This window comes from Rhinatrema bivittatum, chromosome 5 (genome assembly GCF_901001135.1).
Source record: "Rhinatrema bivittatum chromosome 5, aRhiBiv1.1, whole genome shotgun sequence".
Lineage (NCBI taxonomy): Eukaryota > Metazoa > Chordata > Amphibia > Gymnophiona > Rhinatrematidae > Rhinatrema > Rhinatrema bivittatum.
In genome coordinates this window covers 252,919,548-252,941,356 of record NC_042619.1, presented here as the reverse complement: position 1 = coordinate 252,941,356, position 21,809 = coordinate 252,919,548, and the positions used below count along the sequence as shown (strand labels likewise).

At 44.2% G+C, this 21,809-nt stretch overlaps 1 protein-coding gene across 3 annotated transcripts in view; it reads left to right on the top strand.

Moving 5' to 3' along the window:
• XPO7 (exportin 7) overlaps positions 1 to 21,809 on the top strand; it is a 314,334-nt gene that overhangs the window by 87,440 nt on the left and 205,085 nt on the right. For 2 of the 3 annotated variants that reach the window (XR_003857049.1, XM_029603860.1), the window contains exon 5: positions 3,819 to 3,884. The exons of the other annotated variant lie outside the window; for it this stretch is intronic. Coding sequence is in view for 1 of the 2 variants with exons in the window: in XM_029603860.1 (XP_029459720.1) it covers positions 3,819 to 3,884 (66 nt within the window). In the remaining variant the exon portion in view is untranslated. The remainder of the gene's footprint in view (positions 1 to 3,818; positions 3,885 to 21,809) is intronic. 3 annotated transcript variants of the gene reach the window in all.

Below are 21,809 nucleotides of genomic sequence, written 5' to 3'. Positions count from 1 at the left end.
TCAGTAAGCATCAGTGGCGCAGATTCTGGCTTTTTTGCAGAGAGGTCTAATGAAAGGTTTGTCTCTTAGTTCCCTGAGAGTGCAGGTGTCAGCCTTGAGCTGCTTACGGGGCAAGATTCATGGAGAAACTGTGGCTGCGCATCCGGATGTATTGTGTTTTCTTTGCAGGGCAAAACATTTGAACCCCCTGTTCGTAAGGTGTGTCTTTCTTGGAGCCTTAATTTGGTCCTCAGGGGTATGTGTGAGGTGCCGTTTGAGCCTCTTAAGAGGGCCACCATAAAAGATTTGACTCTCAAAGTGGTTTTCTTGGTAGCAATTTGTTCAGCCAGAAGTGTGTCTGAGCTTCAAGCCCTGTCTTGCAGGGAACCTTTTTGCAGATTTCGGTCTGCAGAGTTTCGCTGAGGACGGTTCTGTCCTTTCTGTCAAAGGTATTTTCAGCGTTCCACTTAAGTCAGTCAGTGGGGCTTCCAGCCTTTACAAATGTGGAGATTGATAATGCCTCATGCAAGGGAATTGAGACATCTGGATATCATGCCTTGTTGCAGTATGTAGAGGTCACGAATGGTTTTTGGCTGTCAGATCACCTTTTTGTGCTATAGAGTGGTGCAAAAAAGGGTCAAAAAGCGTCAATGGCCACAATAGCACTTTTGTTGAAGGAGGCCATTGGATCCACATATCTGTTGCGGTTGTCCTGTCCCAGAGGAGTTAAGAGATCATTCTACCCTTTCGCAGTCTGTCTCCTGGGCAGAGTGCCAACTGGTTTTGCCACAAGAGATTTGCAGGGTGGCTACTTGAAAGTCTTTACATACCTTTGCCAGACACTACCGATTGGACATCCAGGCTCTGGATGTCGAAAACTTTGGTAGAAGTGTTCTTCGTGCAGGACTCACACAGTCCCACCCAGGTTAGGAAGCTTTGGTACATCCCAGGAGTCTGGACCGATCTGGGTACATACAGGGAAAGGAAAACTGGTTCTTACTACCTGCTAATTTTCATTCCTGTAGTACCACAGATCAGTCCAGAGTCTCACCCGGCGGGAAGAGGAGTTTTGGAGAGTCTGCTTGATCTGTCTTCTTTAATAGTTCTCAGTAAATCTGAAGACTGGCACAGGTTTCTGCTTGAGTACTGTTTTTTAATACTGAGGTGATGCAGGTGGCTCACCAGGTTTAAGAGGTGGTGTCTACAAAACTTTCTCTGTCGCCATCTACTGGAAGGGAGGCAAAACCCGGGAGTCTGGACTGATCTGTGGTACTAGAGCAGTGATAGCCAACCTTTTGCGCTCAGTGTGTCAAAATTCATAAAAAAAACCGAGCATAACTTGGGTGGTGTGTCACTTCTAGAAAAATCCATAATTTTGTGATATTTGTGGCTCTAATATTAATAACAAAAAGTTATAATTTTAATATATGTTCTGTATTTATTAATAAAGCAAAAACAAATAGGGGTGGATTTTAAAAGGGCCGCGCGCGTAAATCTTTCTGGATTTACGCGCGCAGGGCCCTCGCGCACCTGTGCGCCTATTTTGCATAGGCCGCTGGCGCGCGTAAAGCCCCGGGATGTGCGTAAGTCCCGGGGCTTTCGAAAAGGGGCGGGAGGGGGCGTGCTGTGGCGTTTTGGGGGCGGGCCCGGGGGCATGGTGCTGGCCCGGGGGCGTGGTCGAGGCCTCCGGACCAGCCCCTGGGACCGGAGGACGGAGCGGGGCTGCCGGCAACGAGTGCAAAGTTACGCCTGCTGAAAGCAGGCGTAACTTTGCCGACAAAGGTAGGGGGGGGGGGTTTAGATAGGGCCGGGGGGGGGTGGGTTAGGTAGGGGAAGGGAGGGGAAGGTGGGGGGAGGGCGAAGAAAAGTTCCCTCCGAGGCCGCTCCGAAATCGGAGCTGCCTCGGAGGGAACAGGCCGGCCGCGCTGGGCTCGGCGCGCGCAGGTTGCACATATGTGCACCCCCTTGTGCGCGCCGACCCCGGATTTTATAAGATACGCGCGGCTACGTGCGTATCTTATAAAATCCAGCATACTTTTGTTCGCGCTCGCGCAAGTATTTAAAATCTGCCCCATAATTCTTTACCTTACCTGCTTAGTGATTTTTTTGTTGCTGAATTTCATTGGCTAAATCTTCAATTAAAGCACTCTCTCCCCCTCCCCTCCCACAAACTCTTACTCTCCTGGATTTTCTCATACACACTCATGCTCTCACACTCACTGGCTCACGCACACGCACGCTCCCATTCATTTTCACACCACTCCCGCTCCATCCTCCAGGCAGGCACCAATTCATTCTCACGCAGGCACCCATGCATTCATACACATACACCCCCATGCAGAGTCCCATTCATTCACCTGCACACACTAAAGGCAGACCCCCCTCTCTTTAGCCAGCAACCTCGGAACCGCTCTCATTCCTCTGCTGCCACTGTCATTGCTGCCGCATGGCTATTGGGGAGATGCCGATTGCTGCTACTGACACTGAAGCCCATTCTGCTGCCTCCTCTGTGCAGGCCCCGTGGGCTTCCATTTTCTCCATGCTGATCTCGTACATTGTGAGATCCGCATAGAGAAAGTGCTATTCTTGCACATTCCCAAAGATTACATGTGCCAATCAATAAAAAGTAATTTATTTTGTTTTTTACCTTTGCTGTCTGATCTTCATTTTTTAATTGGTTGGTCACAGGCTTTTTTTCCCACCTTCCCTTTCTTTTTTTTTTTGCCAATTCCTTTTATATTGTCTTTTTTTCTGTTTCTTTTCTCTCCATCTTCTTCCCTCAAACACACAGGTTCTCATTCTCACATGCATTTCTCTCTCTCACACACACACACAGTCTCTCACTGGCACATGCTGTCTGACTCACACACACAGGCTCTCTCTCACTCCCACATGCTGTCTTGCTCAAGCACAGGCTCTCACTCCCACATGCTGTCTTGCTCAAGCACATGCCGTCTCTGCAAACATTCAGGTCCTCACTCTCACACACAATCTCTCAACTCATCTCATACACGCGCACACACACACACCCTCTACAGACCCTCGGCTTCTCTCTCACCTCTGGGCCTCCTCTTCGCCGGTCGTCGCAGGATGGGCTCTGCGGCAGCCCTGCTACCAGGCCTCTTCCTCTTCTCGGGCCGCTGCGACTTGGGATTTGCAGCTGCCCGTAAACGCAAGCGTTGCTCCTCTTCTGCACGCGCCGATGCTTCACCTCCTTCCAGCCCACGTGGCTCAGGCAACGTTTACTTCCGGGGCCGCACAGGCAGGAAGGAGGAGGAGCATCAGCGCGTTTAAACGTGATCTTTTTCTTTGGGCCGCGGCCCTGCCTATCTGCCTGTCGCTGCGCCCGGGGGCATTGGGGAGGGTGGGGGGGTGGAGGGGTCCGGAGGGTGGGGGGATACTAAAAAACTAGTTTTAAAGGATCGGCGCAGCCGATTAAAAAAAAATTCCCGATAGTCCTCGAAACGCTGCGCGTGTCAGCAAAAAGTCTCGGCGTGTCACCTCTGACACGTGTGTCATAGATTAGCCATCACTGTACTAGAGGAACGAAAATTAGCAGATAAGAACCAATTTTCCTATATGTGTTTTGTCTGATCACTCATGTTTTCTTAAAATGCTACACATCTTACAAATTCTGCCAGGGATAATGGGATGAATTTTTATGTATTAGCTCAGTTCCATAAGCATTTGCAAAACTTCAGAGTTTTGGCTTTAGAATGAATACTACTAATTTTTGAACTGGAAAAAGTCTTGAACAGATTCAAAGCAGATGCAACTAGTAATATTATGAAAGCATATATTAGCTTCTTGTAAACTTACTGTGGTCACTCCCCTTGTAGGACAGTGTTGAGCACTGCATCATAGGAGTGACCATTCTATCGCAGCTAACCAATGAGATTAATCAAGTAAGTGTTGACTTGTACCTGATCCAAGTATGCATCCCATTTTTCCATGTATTCTTTCCCCCCCGTTTTGTGTGTGCTGGTTTTCGTTGGGTTATGCACAGTTTCAAATCATCTGTCTAGTTACCATTTGCTCTAGTGCTCTGTCTGCACTGACAGCAGCCATATGAGATGGAATAGACATGTTTGCAGCAAGGAGAAGGATCAGATAGGGATGTGTCTAGATCAACCCATTGGGACATAGCAAAGCCCTACTTCTCTTATCCTTGTTCCCCTCTTTCTGTGACTGATAGAACACTACACTTTTGAAAAACAATTGTCCAGATTTAGCAGTTACTGAGCCAGTCTTTTGCACACTCAAGCCACACACAGCCAGTAAGGGAGAAGATGCTTTCTACTGGTGAATGCATTTAACTTGGGATTGGAAGGAATCCTGGGACATGTATTGAAGTCTTCTCCCCACTGCTGACTTTGCAGTCATTGTATTACCATGTGCTTTTGTTTAGCTCACTAAATTGGGTAGTAATATTAACCTGTTACTTTTTTAATATGATCTGCACAAAATATTAAACAATCTGTTTGTCTACCCCATAGGTGACTGCATGCATGCTTCTGAAGCATTAGATGTTATTGACACTAGGTCTTTTCTTTACCTGAAAAGCACATTGTAAATCCAAGCTATAATTCTATACTGCCATTTCAGGTATTTTGTCAAGTGATCCAGCATGCACTGGTAAAGCAGGCTCAATTTGCTAATTGCTGTAATGTCAGATTTTTCTGTAGTACTTTACATGTGATGTATTTTGAAAGCAAAAATACTTTTTATATTTTGTGTGTGTATTAGGGATGTGCATTTGTTGGTCTTTTTAGTCCATTCGTTTCATTTGTTTCGGCCTGTGTGAACATATCTCGCAATCGGATTGTACATGCACAAAAAAGATGGTATGCGCGCATATGGGCGCCCACCTGAATGTGCGCGTACCATCAGTTTTGTGCGCATTCCTTCTTTTTCCAAATTGTAATTTTTATTGATACACAAAATTAAACAGAGTACAAAATACAGATAATCAGAGGTCAAAGTAAAGCAAGTACTATACAATCTTTCCTAATAAACATGTTTGTGACTTCACCAACCATTCTCGATTTGTCCATCATTTTCTTTAATCCCCTTAATCTAGTCCCACTTCTAACCCTCCCCCCATACAGTCTTATTCCTCACCTATACTCCTGGAGTATCACCAAGTCCAATCACAGCATTAGCCGTACAGTCTGGCATAATACATAAAAAAAATACATCATAGTATGCACTAAATAGCATTTATATAGGGCCTATAATTAATTTTTTATCATCAATCCAGGGTGACCAAATGTTATAATATTTAGTTAAGGTCTTATTCTTTATGGCAGTCAGTTTAGGTAAGAAACATATCTTATTCATCCTCTGTTTTACCTCTTCGATCATAGGGATCATCTCGGACTTCCATCTGTACGCTAAAGCACAACGCGTTGCCAGCATTATTTGTTGGAATAGGGAGTTCACTGAATCTGTCTTATCAAGTGGAACATTTAACAATGGTTGTTACGGATTGGGGTCTAACATCAACCCAACTAGCGTGAATATAATTTTCCAAAGATCAGATTCTTGGACATTGCCACCACATGTGGAAGTAAGTTCCAAGGCTCCCGCAACCTTTCCAACAACTGTTTGTATAAGACGGAGCAAACCTGGCGATCCTTTCTGGAGAATTATACCACCTCAACATAGTCTTATAGCTATTTTCCTTTAAGAGGGCGGAGATAGAACACAGTTTAACATTTAAGTACCGTAAATTAGATCCCATGACTCTTCTGAAAGCTCTTTCCCCAAATCTTGTACCCAAGCCTTTACATTTATTTATTTATTTATTTATTTATTTATTATAACTTTTATATACCGAGGTTCAATTAACAAGATTAATTATCACTTCGGTTTACATTACAACCAGCAAAATAACAGACAAAGTCTTGTTTTACAATGAACAGGGAATAATAACCTGGATAAAACAAAGAACAGGGAAGAAATAACCTGGAAAACATAAAATGGGTGAAGCAAGTATAGAGAATAGGGTTTGTATAACTTGGGCGAAAAGCAAGGAAATTAAATAGGGGAGGACTGTGAAGGCTTTTATTACATCACCTTCATGAATGTGGTAGCTCTGGAACTGTGTTAATGGTTCACATAAGAGGTTTTCCCAATTGGGTCCTGGTTAAGGAACCGGTATATAAGAGAGAGAGTCTTTTTCAGGGAGTTCGCCTGATCGCACCAGTGTTCGACTTGGGTTTTTCCTAATAATAGATCATTTTCCACTTTCTCAGTCGTTAAAAAAATGTCGAACCTGCAAATAATGGAAAATTTCCCTGGAGTCCAGCTGAAATATTTCTTGCAGTTCGTGGAAAGAGATTATTCTTTGGTCACCCCATAGTTTTTCAAAAGTCTCTACCCCTTAACTATCCAATGTTTGTAGGAAGATAGGAATCGCCCCGTGGGAGACATTGAAATTAATACCAGTCTTGAAAAAATTCCTACTAGAACCTACTAGTTTGAATTTCCAGTGAGACCAGAGTCTCATTGTAGTGCTGACCGAAGGAGGCCAACTTTTTTTTATAGGGGACCATGTTGAACGTGGTTGCCATACCAGAAAGCGAAGGGGGATCCCTCCACCATCTCAGATTCGAGCCAAGCCATTGCTCTCTTCAGTTTGTGCCAATCCACAATAGCTCTGAGCTGTGCCGCAGTATAGTACCAGGAGATATTCGGCACGCTCAATCCCCCTTGTAATTTATGTTTATATGAGACAGATCTCTTAATCCATGGGGGTTTGCGCTTCCAAATAAAGCAAAGATTCTCCTTTGTAAGCTTTTCAATATGTCTGTGGATAGATATGTTGGCAGTGATTGAAAAAGGTAGTTGAGTTGTGGGATTAAGTTCATTTTAATGGAGGCCATTCTGCCCGACCAGGAGAGAGTAAAGCCTGACCAGGTGTCCAAATCCTGGGCTAGAGACTTTATAAGAGGTAAAAATTTTAAATAGAAAAGCTCTTCGTACACCCAAATATTTAATGGATTTAGTAGCCCATTTAAAGGATAACTTTTGCTTCAATGTAAGAAGCTGATCTTTAGAAACAGAGACATTTAAGATTTCTGACTTTTCTAAATTTAGTCTGAATCCTGAGACCTCACTGAAATCACCCAGCGCTGTGATTACTTTCTCTAATGAGTTATTGGGGTCTGTGAGAGTAAATAATACCGGCATAAAGCGAAACTTTAAACTCACAATCCCCCACCCGTACTCTTGTAATTTGCTCAGATTGCCTGATATGTCGCCAAAGGTCACAGAAACAGCGCAAATAGGGGTGACATGGGACAGCCCTGCCTTGTCACTCGTTGAATCGGGAAGGTGGGCGAGTATGACCTGTTGACCTTTTCTCGTGCCTCTGGGTTAGAATACAGTTGGCGTAACCAATTTAAAAAGTGGGACCCAAATTTCATTTTTTCCAGCACTTTAAACAGAAATGGCCAATGGACCAGATTGAAAGCCTTCTCCGCACCTATCGAGAGAAGAACAGTCGGATTGTTGTTTTCGCACCCCCAAATTAGATCCTATAATTTTTCTCACATTATCTGATGTCATTCATCCAGGAATGAATCCTGATTGATCGTGGTGTATCACCCTAGCGATGAACCGAGTCATACGATTAGCCAAAATCTTTGCTAAAATGTTGGTCTGTTTGTTTATTAAGGATATAGGGTGGTATGACCTGCAAAGTGTGGGGTTGCGACCGGGTTTTGCTATTACTGTAATTCCCACTGTATTGGATCCTGGAAATAAATGGTGACCTATTCGCAAAAAATTAAACCATTTCAATAAAAATGGGCATTAAATCTGGAGAAAACCTTTTGTAAAAAGCAGCCGTATACCTGTCCAAACAAAGAGATTTATTTACTTTAAGATCCTTGATTACCATATTAAACTGATTTCACCATCAATGAATTGCTGCTCTTCTTCCGTTAGGAATGGCAGCTCAGCTCCCTGAAGGTATTGAGTAAGGCTTTCATCCATAATCCCTTATTAGTCTTGTAAAGCGTACCATAAAACTTGGTGAATTGTTGATGAATTTCGTGTGGTAGTGATATCTCCCCCAAATCCGATTTTAACTTTAGTTCATCTTGCTGGACTGTCCTTTTCTTTAATTGCCTTGCTAACAGGTGACTTGCTTTATTGGCCCACTCATAAAATTCCTGCTGTGTCATCTGTAATTGAAACGCTACCTGGTCGAGGTCTATTGCCTGGATTTGGTCTCATAACTGTGATATCTGTCTATATATGGTCTCTGACAGGGTTACTTTATGCTGGGCTTCCACCCTCAATAGCTCAGTCGTTATTCGCCTCTTTTGGTCTGATTTCTGCTTTTTAATGAAAGAGGCTCTGGAAATGAATTTACCATGCAAGACTGCTTTCAAGCTATCCCAAAGCAGTGTTGGATTAATGTCATCCTGGTCGTTAAATTCTATATATTCCTGTATTTCACGCTGCATCTGAATGCAGAAATGATCATCAGCCAGCAGAGTATCATTCAATTTCCAGAACCTTCTGCCTTCCTCTGAACTTGAATACTTTAACAAGATCCAAATAGGAGCATGATCAGACCATGAGATGGCATCTATACCTGCTAAAGAAAATAGCCCTACCAGTAATTTCTCTATGAGAAAATAATCTGTTCTAGAATAGATTTTATGTGGTGGCGAATAAAAAGTATAATTCCTAGCAGATGGGTATAGAGCATCTACAAGATCCCCCCCCCCCCTTTTTTTTTATTAGCTTTTTAATCTCTCCCCTGAGTGCTTTGGACCCAGCACTCCCGCTACCCCTTGAGTTGTCTAATTGCGGAGAAATGGTGATATTAAAATCTCCCGCTACTATTAAAAATCCTTTCCCTTTGGTCAAAATGAAATCCTTAAGGCTTTTTAAAAAAAAATCTTTGCTGCCTTCAGGTAGAGCATATATATTAATCAATGAATACAGAACCCCTTCCAGGCTAAACTGGACCATAAGTATCCTGTCCAAGCCATGCTCTCTAGTTTTTACTATTGTGTCCTTGAACCCCTTATGGAGTAATATTCCCATACAGGCATATTTAGCAGTATATGGGGCTGCAGCAAAAAACTGAGTAGCAGATACTAAAAGTGGTTTTTCAAGTGGGTCTCCTGAAGAAAAATGATCCTCCCATGTCTGACGATCTGCCCTGAGAAGCTGGCACTTTTGGGGGCTATTTAAACCCTTTATATTTAGTGACAAGATTTTCATAGATGCCATCATTCATTTATCAAAATATAAATAAGCACATTAACTGCCTGGAGTGACCCCCACCCTCTCTTCATCTGCAGGGAGAAATATTATCTGCTCTTGCTCAAGCTACATTGCAAGACTGCCAAATAACTTACAGGCTTTACATCTTCATAATACTGGAACGACTTGTATACAAAACCCCATTCCTTGTACGTACCTGGATCAGTCCAGACCATGGGTTGAGCCTCCTGTCCAGCAGATGGAGACAGACCAAAACTGAAAGGGTATACTATATCAGTTCAGAGCCTACCCTGCAGCCCTTCAGTATTTGTCTGTCTCCAGCAGATGCAACAGCTCACCCTGCGGTTCCCTGTTTTTTTTGCTTAGCCCCTGTTTTGGGGTTTTCTTTCTTCTCTAAACTTATTGGATTAAGCAAGTGTTTATTATTTATCAATTTTTTTTTTTTCAAAATAATTTTTATTATATTTTTAAATACAAAAATAAGACAACTTACAAAAATACAATAAAAATACAATATCAAATTAAATAACCATCAAACAACAAATATCCCCAACCACAATCATACATTATCTTTCATCCATTTAAAAGCACACCACATTCAACACAACATTCATACATTACATTCATACATTTCTTATTACATAAACCTCCATTTAAGACCAGTCATGTTTATAACCAGAATCAATCAAACCAGCTTGTAAATCTTGAGGGAGTATCGTATATTCCCAAGATAGAGAATCAAAAGCCTTTTCAGCATCCAGACTAAGAATTAATGATTCTGCTTTTGGTTGATAACTTAATGTGGCAATAAGACGCCGAACATTACGTACCCCCCTGACGACCTTTAACAAAGCCAGTTTGATCTTCATGAATGAGAGAAGGTAAAATTTGATTTAAACGAGATGCCAAAATTGCAGACAAAATTTTTATATCCACATTAATTAAAGATATTGGACGATATGAACCTACTTCCAGGGGATCTTTACCTGGTTTAGGAAGAACAACAATAGTTGACTGATTAGATGATACAGCAATATGTTTGTCAATTAACATTCCAGTATAATATTTTTGTAAAGGTTTTAAAACAATAAATTTCAGAATTTTATAAAACTCAGATCCTAAACCATCCTGACCTGCTGCTTTACCCAATTTAATTGATTGAATTACCGAATAAATTTCCTGTTCAGTTATAGGAGTATTCATTGCCAATACCTGATCTCTAGAAACTTGAGGCCAAGTAATTGAAAAAGGTTTTCTGCTACTTCCAAATTCATAGGTTTATGACCATACAAGGCTGCATAATATTCAAGAAACCTAGTAGCAATTTTTCCAGGTGCAGTCTGATATAAACCCTGACTATCTCGAATACCAACTACAGATGTACGATTTCTTTTAGGACGGATAAGATGCGACATTAAACGACTAGTACGATTACCATGCTTATATAATTGATAGCGATAGTATCGTAGCGATTTAGAAGCTCTCTGATGTAATAAAGTATTAAGGGCCTCTCTAATTCTATCGACTTGTGCCTTGGTATCATTAGTCATATCCAACATATGTTGCATTTGTGCTGTTTTCAGAACAGATGTTAACCTCAATATTTCAGCATTACACCTTTTATTTCGCTTTGCCACATATGCAATTATAGCTCCCCTCATAACTGTTTTTCCCGCATCCCATAGCGTTGCGGGAGAAACATCCTGTTTATCATTAAATTCTAAAAATTCTTTCCAGCAATCTTGTAAATATTTATGAAATATTTTGTCTAAATATAAATCAGGACGCAAACGCCATGAAAATGGAGAATGATAAGGGATGCCACATTGCAACTTGACTGTTATTGGAGCATGATCCGAAATAGAAATAGCCCCTATAGAAGCATCAACCACTGTTTGAAAACATTGATCTGATACTAATAAATAATCAAGGCGAGAATATGTTTGATGAGGATTAGAGAAAAATGTAAATTCCAAATCATTAGGATGCAATACACGCCAGACATCCAAAAGCTGTAATTCATGGCACAGCAAATTAATACCTGTATGTTGATCCCGTAGCAACATAGGTTTAGATGGATAATTATCAAGTTGTTTATTAGCTACAACATTAAAATCACCACCTATAACAAGACGACCATCAGAAAAATCAGTAAGCAACCTCACCAAGGATAGAAAAAAAACTTGAGAATATAAATTTGGTGCATAAATATTGCAAAATACCAATCTCTGTTGATGTAATTTACCAACTACTATAACAAATATCCCATCAGGATCATGTATAGTTTGTTCATATTGAAATAGCAAATTTTTATGAATGAGAATGGCTACTCCACACTTCCTAGTAGTAAAAGAGGAATAAAAACACTGACCTACCCATTCTCGTTGCAATTTATTATGTTCTATATCATTCAAATGTGTTTCTTGTAAAAAGGCTACTTGCGTATTCATACGCTTAAACATACTTAGTATTTTTTTCCTCTTTATTGGTGAGTGAAGGCCATTCACATTTAAAGAAACAATTTTAACCATTGTCATTTGCAATATTTATTTATAGAACCTTTAATTAAGAAACAATAATTTGCCAATTTCAAAGGCCTCCCAGCCTGGGCCCCTGAATATTTGTACCACATACACCATGGAGGTTCCTCATGCATTCCTATAATTTCCCAATTACATACATTCTTATTATACCATACAAACAAACAAGCACTCCAATCATCCATTTCAGTTATACTTTTATCGAAATTATACATTAAACCTAGTAACATATAATATACCCCCATCTCCTTAAAGGAAGATAGGATTAAAACAACTACTTTCCAACCCCGCTCCCTCCCTGAAGTAAACAACAACAGAAGTTATTATAACAATGAAAGTTAGATCCAAAACTGTTTCATTAAGTTAAATGGCTTTAGAATGAATAGTTCAAATACTCTGTTCTTCATATCTTGGTAGTTTTAAAATAAAACGATCTGCTTCTTCTTTGGAAGTAATAAGTAGAACTTTGTTTTCATGTTGTATTCTTAGTTTTGCTGGATATAATAAAGCAAACTTTATTCCTCTTTTATGAAGTTCCGTACATGCTGGCGCCAACACTTTTCGCTGTGATGCAGTATTAGCAGAAAAATCATTAAACAACAAAATTTTGCAACTCTGATATTCTAAAATAGCCTGTTTTCTATAAGCCCTTAGTATTTGAGATTTATGTTCCAAATTTAAAATACGAGCCATAACATGACGTGGCTTGACATTTCCCTCTCTTAAAGATCCTATTCGATATACTCTCTCACATTGTATTTTTTCATTTTTAAAAGTTAAGCCTACATTAGATGGAAGCCAATTTTCTACAAATTCTCTTAGTTCTCCATCCTTTACCGTCTCAGGTAAACCAACAATCTTAATATTGTTACGTCGATCACGGTCTTCTTGCACTTCAATTTTAGTGATAAGTTCACGTTGCTGAATCTTCAACTCCATCACCTGCTGCTCCACCACCATTAATCGATCACTATGATCTGACAAAGTATCTACTACTTCTAATTTTTTGGAGTGACCTTCTAATCCTGACTTAATGTCTTCCATAGAAGTTTGCAATTTATTAAGACGACCATCTAAACGAGCTTCCAGAGCTTCTGTGACTCTTTGTGAAAGCTGTTGTAACGCATCTTCTGTAAAGGATGTGAGAACTTTCTCTCCAACTGAGGCTTCAGCCATTTTATTATTACTTGAATTACGGCAATTACTATCCAAGGAGCTACGGGTGTTACGGTTTCTCATACCCACAGCACCCTATGAAAGGGTAAAAAAAAACTATATGATAATAATGAGACTCTAATGTATTAGAGAGGAAAATTTAGCACACGCCTTTAAATTAATACTAACATTTAACTAGAGCATCAGACATGGGATGAGAGCGGGGCTAAGGATATCTACCTTAATATCTCCAGCTCTCCAATAGTCATTGCTGAAGAAAACTAAAATACATTTTGTTAGAAACCAATATTAAGCCTTACGTGGCGCCCCGGCATCCCGGCACTCAGGAGCGCACGAAGGGGCGCACAAAGGGGTAAACCCCTTTGGCGCACCCCTTCGGCGCGCGACGCCTAAAGGGATTGGTGCTTTATTGTCCCAACCTTGTAGTGACGTCGGGCTGATGGGCGTGGCTAGGGTCCGTTTTAGCTGCAAGAGATTTCTCACTTTTAAATGTCCAGATTTCAATCTTTTGTGCTTTTCCAAGCGATTCTCCTCACTTTTAAATGTCCAGATTTCAATCTTTTGTGCTTTTCCAGCGATTCTCTTTCTTTTTTCACAGTTCCTTTTTCCCTATCAGCACAGCCGTTGGTGTGATCAGTGCTTTAGCCTTGCAGTGACGTCGGGCTGATGGGCGTGGCTAGGGTCCGTTTTAGCTGCAAGAGATTTCTCACTTTTAAATGTCCAGATTTCAATCTTTTGTATATTGGACTCTGTTGATTTACATACAGGAGACAGTTTGTCTCCTCGCTCTTGGGGGGGGGGGGGCCTAGGAGGGCTTTGCCGCTTGTGTAATATAGCCTAGGCTCCCTATCCCCAGTGTTCCTTGGCTGTGGGGTGAAATTGGTGGTGCCAGTCACTTCCCCTGAACAGCCTCTCTCTCTTCTACCAGGACGCTTTTTCCCCGGAGCTGCCTGCAGGGACATGTTTTCCTCTGCACTGTCTGTTTAAAAAAATAAAATAAAATAAGAACCAAAGTGAAACTAAAAACTTGGCAGCCTTTTGTGAGAGTCGGGAGCGTGCAGAATTCAGTCTCCTGCCTCTGCCCCGGCAGCCCAGCTGATTCTAATTACTGCTTCTCCTCTGCATCGGGGTCATGCCGCGCTCTCCTCTCAGCCTGGCCTGCGGGGATTCTTCATTCAGTTTCTCTAGAAAGGCTCTGCTCTAAGTGTCTTCCGGGGAGGGGGGAGAAGGGTCCCTCCGCGGCTGCGATCTCCTCTGGAGCCCGAGCAAGGCCACACAAGCGAATGGCCGCACCGTTCCCGGGCCAACAAACCGCGGGAACGGCGGATATTTTGGGTTTCTCGGCTGCTCCTGTTTCAGGGCAGCAGGACTCACAGGACCCGGATTTTTTTGGAGTGTTCCCACCCCAATCCGATTTGAGCCCCATGCAGTCTCCGGATGCAGGTCCTGACCCCCCTTCATCCATTCCCCCCCTCCCCCTTCCGGAGGTTCCAGACCTCGTTTTTCTTCAGAATTTGTGCTCTTATTTATTTATTTTGAATTTTTCTATACCGGTGTTCATGTAGCAAATACGTATCACATCGGTTACATTGAAACAGAGGTTGCATAAGAGCATTACATGGAACAGGGGTTAAACGTAACTAGGGTCCATGAAGATAACTACCTGGGGTAAATACAAACTGCTAATATAACAGGATTTGTGATGTTAATGCACAAATCCTATTTAGCCAGCTTGCAAGAGGAATTGGACCCCCTCCCTGGCCCCCCTCTTCCTAAACTTCCTCGAATTGCCGTCCCATCCGCTCCCACGGTTCCAGATGCGCAGGGGTCTGTTCGGGTGCGGGTGGTCCCTGGGGTTCCCACCCCTTCCGGATCTCCCCACCCCCGGATCTCCCTGTCCCAGACCTGGATCTGGATTTTGCTGAAACTCCTCCCCCTCTAGAGGGGGATGACCCCCGAATTCTCCGTCTATTCCGGAGGGAGGAACTGGAGCCCCTTATTCCCTTTATCACTCAGGAATTGGGGATTGAGTGCCCTCAGTGGACGAGTTCTCGGCTGCGATGCCGGCTTGAGCGGACCTGGTCCTGGCGGGACTCAGGGCTTTTCCGTGTACCTTTCCCTTCCATCCAATGCATAGGCTGATGCTCCTCCAGGAATGGGAGGCCCCCGATTCAGGTCTCTGCATTGGGAGGGCCATGCAGAAGCTCTATCCTCTCCCGGAAGAGTGTTTAGAAATGCTGAACATTCCCAAGGTGGATTCTTCTGTGACGGCAGTCACTAAGCACACCACCATCCCAGTTGTGGGTGCTACAGCCTTGAGGGATGTCCAAGACTGCAAGCTGGAATTCCATCTCAAGTGCATCTTCGAAATCTTGGCCTTGGGGGTTCGGGTGACAATCTGCAACAGTCTCATGCAGCAGGCAAGCCTTAGGTGGGTCCAACAATTGTTCAGCACACAGGACCTCCCGTCTGTAGAGGCAGAGCAGGCTGAAAGGTTGGAAGGCGCTATAGCGTATGGGGCGGATGCCCTTTACGACTTGTTCCGGGTCCAAGTGAAAGCGATGGCTTTGGTGGTCTCGGCCAGACGACTTCTCTGGCTCCATAATTGGGCGGCTGACTCATCTTCCAAGGTGCAGCTGGGCACACTCCCCATTAAAGGTAAGTTGCTTTTTGGCGAGGACCTGGAGCAGCTTATTAAATCCTTGGGTGAGAACAAGGTTCATAAGCTACCTGAGGACCGCCCGAAACAGTCGAGAACCTTTTTCCCTACATGCACCTGCTTCCGGGGTCAGCGGAGATATAACCCCAAGGCGAGAGGCGCCTTCTCTAGGGGAAATTCTTCCTGGTCTCAGTCCTTTCGAGGCCGTCATGCCTTCCGGGATGGTAATCCACAACGCCCTGCGGCCAAGTCCGCCTCCCAATGAGATTCTGCCGGCCCATCCCTCCGTTCCCAACTTAGGTGGTCGTCTGTCTCTGTTCTTGGAGGAATGGGTCAAAATTACGTCAGCCAGTGGTCCTCGAGATAATCGAAAGAGGCTACGCCTTAGAATTTGCTCGAGACCTGCCGGACCTGTACATAGTCTCTCTGTGCGGACATCGGAAGCGGGCCGTTGTGTGTCAGACTCTCGCCAGGCTCCAGGGGCTGGGGGCTATAGTCCCGGAGGAAGAACAAGGCACCGGCCAGTATTCTATTTACTTCGTGGTTCCGAAAGGACGACTCCTTCCCACCCATCTTGGATCTCAAGAGAGTCAACCGAGCCTTCAAAGTGCCCCACTTTTGGATGGAAACCCTGCGGGCAGTTATAGCAGCTGTTCATCCCGGAGAATTTCTGGCCTCTCTTGACCTGACGGAGGCCTACCTGTACATACCGATCCGTGCCGAATATCAGAGGTATCTCCGATTTCACATTTTGGGTCAACATTTTCAGTTCCAGGCTCTGCCTTTCGGTCTCGCCACAACGCCACGCACATTTACCAAGGTGATGGTGGTGATGGCGGCTGCCCTCCAGAGGGACGGAGTCCTAGTCCACCCATACCTGGGCGATTGGCTAGTACAGGCCAAGTCTGAGATCCTATGCCAGCTGGCAGTGGACCGCGTCCTTGCTCTTCTCTCGTCCCTGGGATGGATAGTCAATTTTTCCAAGAGCAATCTCCATCCTTCCCAGGTCTTAAAATTCCTAGGGGCTCGGTTCGATACCAGAGTCGGCAAGGTTTTCCTGCTGGACTCTCGAGCGTTCAAGCTGATGGATCAAGTCCAAAACTTCCTTTCTATGCCTCTTCCCACGGCGTGGGACTACCTACAGGTTCCTGGGGACCATGGCTTCCACTATTGACTTGGTCCCCTGGGCTTTTGCACATATGCGTCCCTTACAGAAAGCTTTGCTATCCCGTTGGAAACCAGTGTCTGAACAGTTTCAGATGCCGCTCCTGCTCGCTGACTCTACCATCAGTGACATACAATGGTGGCTATCGCTCAAGCACCTTCTGAGAGGAATATCCCTTCAGACTCCACAGTGGATTGTAGTCATGACGGTCGCCAGCCTCTCCGGATGGGGAGCGGCCTGCCAGTCAAGGCCTCGCAGGGATACTGGTCCCCAGCCCAATCCCGCTGGCACATCAGTCGCCTGGAGGCTCGAGCGGTTCATCTGGCTCTCAAAACGTTTCTCCCACTGCTTCGCCGAAGAGCAGTTCAGGTGCTCTCGGACATCTCTACCACAGTGGCATATATCAGTCGCCAGGGGGACACTAGGAGTCGCCTGGTGGCCCTCAAGGCCAGTCAGCTCTTTGCCTGGGCGGAGCGCCATCTAGAGTGCCTAGCAGCTTTTCACATTTCGGGCAAGGAGAATGTTCAAGCCGATTTCTTGAGTCGTCAGCGTCTCAATCCAGAAGAGTGGGAGTTGTCCGAAGCAATGGATCTGATTGTCCACAGGTGGGGTTCCCCGCACCTGGCCCTGATGGCAACCTTGGACAATGCCAAAGCTCCCAGGTTTTTCAGCCGCTGGAGGGAGCACTGCTCGGAGGGAGTAGATGCTCTAGTCCTCCCCTGGCTGTGCAACATCCTTCTGTACGTGTTCCCTCCTTGGCCCCTGGTGGGAAAATTATTCAGAAGGATAGAGCTCCACAGAGGTCGGGTCATTCTCGTAGCTCCCGAGTGGCCTCACAGATCTAGTGGTTCGCGGATCTAGTAAACCTGTCGAGGGACGGCCCGCTTCATCTCGGTCATCTTCAGTACCTGCTCCGGCAGGGTTACGTATTTTTTGACCAAGCGGATCGCTTCTGTCTAGAGGCCTGGCTTTTGAACGGCGGAGACTGAGGAAGAAGGGAATAGGGAGGACGTCATCTCCACTATTCTGCGTGCTCCCAAGACTTCTACTTCCCTCGCCTATGTCCGAGTTTGGAGTGTGTTCGAACTTGTCTGCACGGAATCGAGTATCTTGGCACATTCGGCCCCAGTTTTGCTGGTTCTTTCCTTTCTCCAGCGCGGTCTCTCTAAGGGCCTATCGTTCGGCTCGCTCCGGGTACAGGTTTCTGCCCTCTGCTGTCTCTTGGGAAGTTTTGAAGGTTATGCAGTTGCATCTCATCCAGAGATATTGTCAGTTTCCTCAAGGGAGTTAAACATTTGAAGCCGCTGCTGCGTTCCACTTGTCCTTCGTGGAGCCTTAACTTGGTCCTCCAGGCTCTCTGCCTTGCTCCCTTTGAGCCTCTCCGCCACTCTACTCTCAAGGATTTAACACTTAAGGCGGTGTTTTTGGTCTCTATTTGCTCCGCCAGATGGGTGTCGGAGATTCAAGCGTTGTCTTGCCGGGAGCCCTTCCTACGTTTTTCGGATTCTGGGGTCTCCCTTAAGACTGTACTGTCTTTCTTGCCGAAGTTTGTTTCTGCCTTTCATGTCAGTCGGTGGAGCTCCCCGCGTTCTCTCCTGCGGATATTGCAAGTACGGTCGGGGATGATCTACGGTCTGGATGTGAAGTGCATTCTCATGCATTAACTTCAAGTAACCAATGAATTCCGAGTTTCGGATCATCTTTGTCTTATGGAGTGGGCCCAACCGAGGCAAACAGGCCTCTGACTACGATTTCTTGCTGGTTGAAGGAGGCGACCGCATTGGCCTATATCTGTCGGGGCCGGGCGGTCCCAGAAGGTCTGAAGGCTCATTCCTTGCGTTCTCAAGCAACTTATTGGGCGGAGAGTCAGTCAGTCTCTCCGCAGGAGATATGCAGGGCAGCTATGTGGAAGTCTCTGCATACTTTTGCTCGGCATTACCACCTTGATGTTCAGGTGCCAGTCTTTGGTTCCTTTGGTCGGCAGGTGCTTGGAGTGGGACTGTCTCGGTCCCACCCTGTTTAGGGACGCTCTGGTACATCCCATGGTCTGGACCGATACGGGTATGTACAGGGAAAGGAAAATTAGTTCTTACCTGTTAATTTTCGTTCCTGTAGTACCACAGATCAGTCCAGACACCCTTCCCTTTACTTCCTACTGTCCGCTCGAAGCTTCTTTCCTCTCTCTGCAGGATTCCGAATGATTTTTTTCTGTGGTGATAATCAAGAGGCACCGGAAGCATCTATATGATGACCATGGATATTCATGCAAGAGCGTCTATCTACAGAGTCCAGTCAATGTTTGCGCTTGTTCAAATTTTTTGAGTTCTCTTGTTACTTGCTTGATTCCTTACTGTTTATCTTGTTTTCTGCTTTGACAATGGTTATACTGAAGGGCTGCAGGGTAGGTTCTGTCCTGATATAGGATACCCTTTCAGTTTTGGTCTATCTCCATCTGCTGGACAGGAGGCTCAACCCATGGTCTGGACTGATCCGTGGTACTACAGGAACGAAAATTAACAGGTAAGAACTAATTTTCCTAACTCCCCCCCCCCTTCCCCCCATTACTTATTCAATGTTGGTGAGACTAAGTCACACACCAACCAGTGGAGGAGGAGCTCTAATCTTCACAAATTGGAAAGCCTAACAACTCTCCAAGTAGCTCCCCAGATCCCTCCATAATATCAGAAAATATGAAAAATTCAGGACCAAGTACCCTTGCCTGGCCCATTCTGTTGAATAAGCTTTGATGTGACCAGAAAAAACTTAAATTAAACTAGTTAACCTACTCATATCATTACTTTTAACAGTCCAATCTCAAATAGTCCAGCCTTCATCCTCTTCTGCTGTCTTTAGAGACATAGAATCTCCCGAATTCTTCCGTAGTCGGCGTCTCCCCTTTTCCATCCTCTGCCATTTCAGCAGATCCTCTTTTGCTGGAGTTGCAGGGGGTTTCTGTCCTTGGGGGTTTTAACCATCATGCCGGCAATTGCTAAAATGGCTTCCACCTCAGATACAGTTTTAACTTTTGTGGTGATGCCGTGGATCATAATGGCCAGACCCAAGGGGAAACAACCACCTGTATCGATGCCCTTCTTTATGCGAAAGTCTAGCCTTTTCTTCAAGGTGGTTGGGACAAGGTCCATAAATACTGCGATCAGGTGAGAGTTCCACATCCATGTTTTCTTGCTTTCTAGCTACCACTAGGATTTGCTGTTTGATAGGGAAGCGTAAGAGGCATGCCACGATGTCTTGTGGGTTATTGCCCACCCTTGGGCCCAGCTTTCGGTGGGCTCTTTCGATCACAACCTGTTTCGAAGAGGTAGGTTCTTGGCGATGATAAGAAATCACTTATTCTCTTTACAATCTCTAAGCCTTTCTGGTTGTCCATTTCCGGGATGCCCCAAAATCTTAGGTTGCAATGCCGATTCCTGTTCTCAAGATCTTCAAGTTCTGTTTGCACAAAGATGGACTCATCCAACATTTGCTGGAGATTGATTTGTAAGTTCTTGATTATGTTAGCTTGAGCCTCTAAATGCACATCACCTTCATGCACATGATGGCCTATGTCTGCCATTTCCTCCTTTATTGCGAGTTCTTTTTTTTTTTTTGAGTCTCTCTTATCCTTTTTGATATCACAGAACCATTATCGGAACTCATCCCGAGAAGGTATATTAGTTTTGATGTGCTTCTATAGTCACTGCCAAAGAAGAATGATCGTTTCCTAGCGTGTAGCAGATGGACTCAGGACCAATGGGTATAGTACTCCTGCTAGCAGTTGGAGAAGGATCAGATTTCAATCTGACGTCAGCCCTAGTACATATACCCCTGCAGGAAGTGCAGCTCTTCAGTATTTTCCGTCTCCATAGCAGTTAAGGACTATCTGCACGCTCTCACAGCGTTAGACCCAAATTCAAAGAAGAAAACCAAAATTTAAAGGAGAAACCTACCTGAAGATCTTCATTCAAAAATTGGAAGAAGGATCCAACAGAAGAAAATAGGATAAAGCATAAACATTGGCAAGTTAAATGTAAGACATTGATAAGACAGGCTAAGAGAGAATTTGAAAAGAAGTTGGCTGTAGAGGCAAAAACTCACAGTAAAAACTTTTTAAAATATATCCGAAGCAGAAAGCCTGTGAGGGAGTCAGTTGGACCGTTAGATGATCGAGGGGTTAAAGGGGCACTTAGAGAAGATAAGGCCATTGCGGAAAGATTAAATGATTTCTTTGCTTCGGTGTTCACTGAAGAGGATGTTGGGGAGGTACCCGTAATGGAGAAGGTTTTCATGGGCAATGATTCAGATGGACTGAATCAAATCACGGTGAACCTAGAAGATGTGGTAGGCCTGATTGACAAACTGAAGAGTAGTAAATCACCTGGACCGGATGGTATACACCCCAGAGTTCTGAAGGAACTAAAAAAATGAAATTTCAGACCTATTAGTAAAAATTTGTAACTTATCATTAAAATCATCCATTGTACCTGAAGACTGGAGGATAGCAAATGTAACCCCAATATTTAAAAAGGGCTCCAGGGGCGATCCGGGAAACTACAGACCGGTTAGCCTGACTTCAATGCCAGGAAAAATAGTGGAAAGTGTTCTAAACATCAAAATCACAGAACATATAGAAAGACATGGTTTAATGGAACAAAGTCAGCATGGCTTTACCCAGGGCAAGTCTTGCCTCACAAATCTGCTTCACTTTTTTGAAGGAGTTAATAAACATGTGGATAAAGGTGAACCGGTAGATATAGTATACTTGGATTTTCAGAAGGCGTTTGACAAAGTTCCTCATGAGAGGCTTCTAGGAAAAGTAAAAAGTCATGGGATAGGTGGCGATGTCCTTTCGTGGATTGCAAACTGGCTAAAAGACAGGAAACAGAGAGTAGGATTAAATGGGCAATTTTCTCAGTGGAAGGGAGTGGACAGTGGAGTGCCTCAGGGATCTGTATTGGGACCCTTACTTTCAATATATTTATAAATGATCTGGAAAGAAATACGAAGAGTGAGATAATCAAATTTGCAGATGACACGAAATTGT